Source organism: Barbus barbus, assembly GCF_936440315.1.
Source record: "Barbus barbus genome assembly, chromosome: 13".
Classification (NCBI taxonomy): domain Eukaryota; kingdom Metazoa; phylum Chordata; class Actinopteri; order Cypriniformes; family Cyprinidae; genus Barbus; species Barbus barbus.
Window position 1 is genome coordinate 17493727 of NC_136741.1, and position 6000 is coordinate 17499726.

Here is a 6000-nt window from a genome sequence, read left to right on the forward strand (position 1 = left end):
AACACATTTCAAAGTAATCATTGCTTAAAAGTAAAAACATATTTAAACCACTGAATGTTTTTCACTATAAATGTTACAATTTCTCCATATATTGCACAATAAACAAATATGTGTAAATAAGCATCTTTTATTTGTTACTAAATTAGACAGTATTCTGGATTAGTACCAGCTGATTTCCAGGTGATGTTTACAAACAAAGATCTCCAAACAATGGCTGTTTCTCAAACAGAAGGTTGCATCCTAGGATGCGTCCTTCCTCGTCCAGTCCTTCTGAGGCTTCAGTTTTACAGTCCTGCTTTGAAATTAAACGCTAGTATGAGACACTTATTATAATTATCATTTGAAGAATACTTTATATTAAAAATCTTTATATTACCTGACTTTCTATTAATGCAGTACATGTCATCTATGGTCTTCCAGTGGTTAACACTATGCATAGATTAGCATTATGTGATACATTTACAACAAAACAAAAGAAAACATAATGTCTTCCTCTCTAAAAATCATTTGTGGCCTGATGACGTGCCAGCCGAGATTTGCAGACTTGCCAGGATACATCCTTCCTATTGAGAAGTACTTTTGCAGGTGGCATTGAGTACAGTGTACAAATGCACACTAAATAAAAAAGTCTTACATTTTACGCTTTTCTATAGTAGTTATATGTATATATAATATGTATATTAAAGCATACAATATCTGTGATCAAAATTCCACAAAATGCCAAGAAAAAAATTACTGTTGTCTTCTTTTTCAATCACTACATCTCTAATAAAGCAACTAAAAATTTATTGGCAGCTTTTCAATATTTATACATTACTGATAATACAAATAAGCAAATAGACTACTCAGATATTAAAGGATAGATGCATCATAATAGTGCTCTACCTGTTTCAAGAGTTTGATGGATACACTGAATGTAAGTATAAATGTTTTCCAGAAGATATTATCCAAAAGTTTTTTTTTTTTTTCCTGCTCCATCAACATTAATAGGCATTACACAACAAAAGTACCTCAAACATACTCAGTGCGTTTTCTCGAACCATCAATAGTTCTGATATCCTGCCTTTGATGGTGATACACCAGATGTGGTTCACTGTCTCTTGAGTCAGAGCAAGAGGTGAATAACAGCACCGCTGCCACAATGTCAAGAAGTCCTGCAGCCCAGCCGATGAACAGCGCATCCCCAAACTCTGAACGTGGCACCACTTCAGGTACAGTCTCATCAAAGAACTTAATTACAATATCGTGAGCAACGTAAGAGACGGGAAAGAGCACAAACAATCCAGCGATGCATAAAAACACACCACCCGCGATCTTCAAACCTCGCTTGGTCCTCCATCCCTCCTCACTCTTACAGCAGTTGATCTGACTCATGGCAGGGATGGCGAGGAGAAGTCCGAGAAGACATGTGGCATCCGAAACGCACATCAGAACACGGGCCAGCATAAACTTGGGTTCGAGGCCTAGGATAGTATCATAGGGGCGACACTCCGTGCCAGCAACCTCCTGAACCACGCAAGCCTCCCAAAGCCCTTGTTCGTAGCTCTCCATGCCCATTAGTTCAGTGGAAAGTGAAAACCACTGAGGCATGATGGTGGCCGCCAACGAACAAAACCAGCCGCCCATCCCGATCAGCATCCCAAGCAGTTCCAGAAACACCGTGCATGGGTTTGTCATGGTTACCCCTCACTACCGTGTCCGACAGCCCTCAGGTTTGGCTGGCACCTCAAGAACCTCCTCTCGATGAGAAGGAATGAGAGAGGAATGGAGGAGAGAGTGAGAAGAACAGAGGTAGCACCTTGGATCCAGATACTGTCGAGTTCTGCTTGCAGGTTCTTCACAGTCCGTCGGTCTTCAGTAAGAGGCACTCATCATCTGAGCATAAGAGGTAGAGGAAATGTGCACATGGGGAGAAAGGGCACTCAAACTTTAGGCCCTGCCCTCTAGGATCCTTTTTAGAGAGAGCAAGAGAGAGAGAGAGAGATTCTTTTTATTCAGACCCTGGTCTCAGAAGGAGACCAAAGGCCACACGGGATGCCATTAAACTGTAGACAGGATGCCACTCAATTCTGATTGTTGTCATTTTCAAGGAACAAACTAATGGTTTTACTACGTCATTACAGTTTGTTTGTATCTTTTCATTTGGTTTCCCTGCTATCAGCAACAGCACTTGCCGTAGGGGTTGCCATGGGGAAAAGAGAAAGGAAAATTTTCCCTGTTTATTGAGTTATTTTCAAGGAACGAATGGGTGAGAGATAAGCTCTGCTAAGTGCCTGGCAGTCTATTCTTTGACGCAAAGGAGAGCACGCCAAATATGCAACGTGTACCAACCAGGGATCTTTGATGCCTGCTGACTATAACTTCTCCATTATTATTTTTTAATTGGAGAAATAAAAATTTGCAGTGACGGTTATAAAGGAAAAAAAGTTATTTGCCTTTTTTTTTTTATTTCATTTTATTTGAACTATTTAGCATGTTTTCTTTTTTAATTGGTTTTCATTCCAAATTATACTATAAACAAAATTCTGAAGGGAGAAGTTAAAACTGAACATGAATTTGAGAATTTGACATGCTCCACAAAAATTTCATGATTCATTTCATTTACCCAGCATGGCTTGAGAGCATGAAATGATTCAGTCTGACCATATCAATGTCACAACTTTACTTATTTGATGTCTTAGAAATAGTGCAGAATCTTAAACATTTCCTTTCACATTAATTTATTTACACATTCGACTAAAGCAACTTCCACTGCATTCAGGGTAAATGTTTTGCCAGTACGTGCTTTCTCTGGGAATTGAACCCACGACCTTAAACCTTAAACATTAAAAATGTAAAAAATCTTTCAAGATTTAAATTAGATTTTGAAAGTCAGATTTTCAATGTAGCTACAGACGTTACCTGTGAAACAATTCTCCAACCTTTGTGAGTGGAAAGTTGAGCAAGAAGCACTTTTTTTTTTTTTTTCTGGAAATCTGGAATCTGAGGGTGCAAAAAAATCTAAATATTGAGAAAATCTCCTTTATAATTGTCCAAATGAAGTTCTTAGCAATGCATATTACTAATCAAAAACTAAGTTTTAATATATTTATGGTAGGAAATTTACAAAAATATATTAATGGAACATGATCTTTACTTAATATCCTAAAGGTTTTTGGCATAAAAGAAAAAATTATAATTTTGACCCATACAATGTATTTTTGGCTATTGCTACAAATATACCCGTGCTACTTATGACATGTTTGTGCTCCAGGGTCACAAATCACTTGCAAAATTATTTTCATCTGTGGTATCTCACAAAAACTGTTTTTGACATATTGTACAAATACGTCAGTGCAATTAAGCATTGTGCAAGAAAACATTGTCTTTGATACTCATCTTGCTACAAATAAAAATGAATCAGTTATTCAAGGAAAAGAGTGTTACCTGAAGTGTGAGGCTGTCTCATTTGGTTTTAGATCTGGCTTCTGCAGCTTGTGAAATTGTGTTGAGACAGACTTACAGAAAGCCACGTATTGCAGTAGGAGGCTAAAGAAGAAATCTGTGACGCAATACAGTGGCTCTCCACAAACACATAATTGGCTCTCAACAAACACATAATTAACATACACACACTTTTCAGACTTTGTCTGAAAATTATGTTGATTACAGTTAGTTATCAACATTTGCAGTCAGATATGTGATTTTGTGATTTTAATTAAATGTATTGTTTAAGCTTTCATAGTCAAAGAATAGTTCTCATTCCAAACCTATGATCTTTCTCTTTAGTTGAATGTAAAAGTCCTTAATCACAATTCATTTAGGAAAAAGGGTATGCATCAGCATTCTTCTAAACTTCTCCTTTTGCGTTTCATAGAAGAAACAAATTGATATTTGAAACGACATGAGGGTACAATAATTATGACTGAACTGTAATTTTTAGGTGAACTATTCCTTTAAATGTATGCTTGAACTTGATCATGGACAGGGATGGACTGGGAGTAAAAAACGGCCCTGGATTTTCTCCGAAATAAGCCCACCACAACTACAGTACAAACAGCCGCTATATCTCACAATATTGCAGCAATCCTGCCGCATTTATGGCAAATAACATCACAAAACCCATGGTGTCCCTGCTGACAAAAACAATAGAAACCATCACAGTGGTTTCTCACATTGTGGTTTCATCACAAATTCTAATGACTTCCACTACAAATACCATTAAAAATATTACAAACTATCAGCTTTTAACAATTAAAATAATTAAATAATGGTTTCCTGTAGTGTGTTTTGGGAGATATTACATTAGGATTGAATGTTTTTCTTTTTTTTTTCTTTTTTTTAAACGACCAATTACCAGTAGAGGCCAGCAGGCACCATTACAGTTTCCATTAAAACCAATACAATTCTCATTATAAATCAGTAAAACCATTACAAATTATGTGCTGTTTTTTTTTCAGCATGGGATTGAAATAAATATATACTATTGTATTAACTACAATACTTGAAAACTACATAAAAAGAGCAAAATGTATAATATGACAATGATAAACCTAGAACAAATGGTTCCCTTCCAGGAACTTCGAGCTGCGTCCAGAGACGCTTTGGGAACGCCTTCAGCGTGACCATGCTCTGAATATCAGGTGTAATCAGTCCGAAGGAGGGCGAGGCGTCACGGGCGGGGTGACGTCACGACCAGGAAGTATAAAAGCATGTGTGGCGGAGCCGGCGTCAGCTTTTTGTCATTAAGCAAAGCGCTCTGTGTGTGTCAGTCTTATTTGGTGTTGTCTGTCTTGCAAACAATTAAAAGATGCCTAAATCTAAGTGTAAGGCCAAGGGCGATTCCAGATCGCGTTTCAGCGTGGTCTGCCTGGGTGCGGCGCATGCGGCATCAGCTCTCGAGGGAGCCGATTGCCCGCATTGCGAGCGGCTGTCGCTGCGTTCTCTCCGCACCCGGAGGGCTCTCTTTGAGGAGGGAGCCTTCACGAGCTCTCCACGCGGTGCTGGTCCCGCTGTTGCCGAGGCAGAGCGGCGGCTGCACTCGTGGGGCTCGCAGGCTGATCTGGCTGGCGAGAGTGAGAAGGGCATGTCCTTTTCTCCTCCCGTATCCGCCAGATCTGGCGCCCCGTCTCTCGGTGCGGAAGCGGTCTCTTCCCCCCGAGACGAGGGCTCAACGCTTCGTCTCTCTTCCTCCGAGGAGGTTGACGTGACGAGCGTTGACGAGGTTTCACCGCATCTGTCGCCCCAATATGAGGAGCTTTTAGAGGTGGTTACTCAGGCAGTGGCCAAGCTCGATATTAGCTGGCCTCCCGAGAGAACATCTGAGCCGCAGTGCAGTCACCTGGATAAGAGTTCTCTGCACTCGCGGCCGCCACCTCTACACAGGAGCCTTCCGTTTTTTCCTGATCTCCACACCGAGGTGTCGAGATCGTGGGGAAAACCCTTTTCGTCCCGGCCCATTCATTCCCTCCACTGACTATTATAGCAACGTTAGGGAATTGAATGTGCGCGGGTACAGGGCGATGCCGCCGGTCGAACAGACGCTTGCGAGCTATCTGTCTTCCTCCGTGGCATCGTCTTTGAAGGCTCCTGCTCTGCCCACTAAGCCGCTGCGCACTACTTCATCCTTAGTGGGCAGAGGGTATGCAGCAGCAGGTCAGGCTGGGGCGTGTCTGCACATTATGGCAGTGTTGCAGGCGTACCAGGCTGAACTGCTGAGAGAGCTAGACAAGAGCGGGGATATTAGAGCTGATGATATCTCCGAGCTCAGGAGGACCGCCGATCTTGCCCTCCGTGCCACCAGGGAGTCGGCCCGCGCTATCGGCCGCTCCATGGCAGCTATGGTGGCAACGGAGAGGCACTTGTGGCTGACCCTGTCTGACATGAGTCCTACAGACAGGGTCTGCCTCCTGGATGCCCCGCTTCAGCCTTCTGTCCTGTTCGGCGACGCTGTCCATTCCGTCGTCGACAGGTTTCAGGAGGCTCGCAAGCAAGCGGGGGCGTTCCGGCGGTTCCTCCCCC

The 6000-nt window shown here is 41.9% G+C and overlaps 1 protein-coding gene across 2 annotated transcripts; it reads right to left on the minus strand.

Moving 5' to 3' along the window:
* Window positions 1-115: 115 nt before the first annotated feature.
* Window positions 116-3471, minus strand: LOC306879525 (putative claudin-24). Of its 2 annotated transcripts, none has more exons than XM_079432532.1 (2): window positions 3427-3471; window positions 116-1875 (listed from the first exon to the last, which is right to left on the minus strand). In XM_079432532.1, exon 2 carries the CDS (start codon window positions 1675-1677, stop codon window positions 1012-1014), a length of 666 nt encoding a protein of 221 aa, XP_079288658.1. In that variant the 5' UTR covers window positions 1678-1875; window positions 3427-3471; the 3' UTR covers window positions 116-1011. The 2 variants fall into 2 exon arrangements, with proteins under 2 accessions (XP_079288658.1, XP_079288657.1); XM_079432531.1 differs by having other exon boundaries at window positions 116-1951.
* Window positions 3472-6000: the final 2529 nt, after the last annotated feature.

Coding starts and splice junctions, on each gene's coding strand:
- LOC306879525 (XM_079432532.1), bottom strand. CDS start 1,677: ATGACAAACCCATGCACGGTGTTTCTGGAACTGCTTGGGATGCTGATC.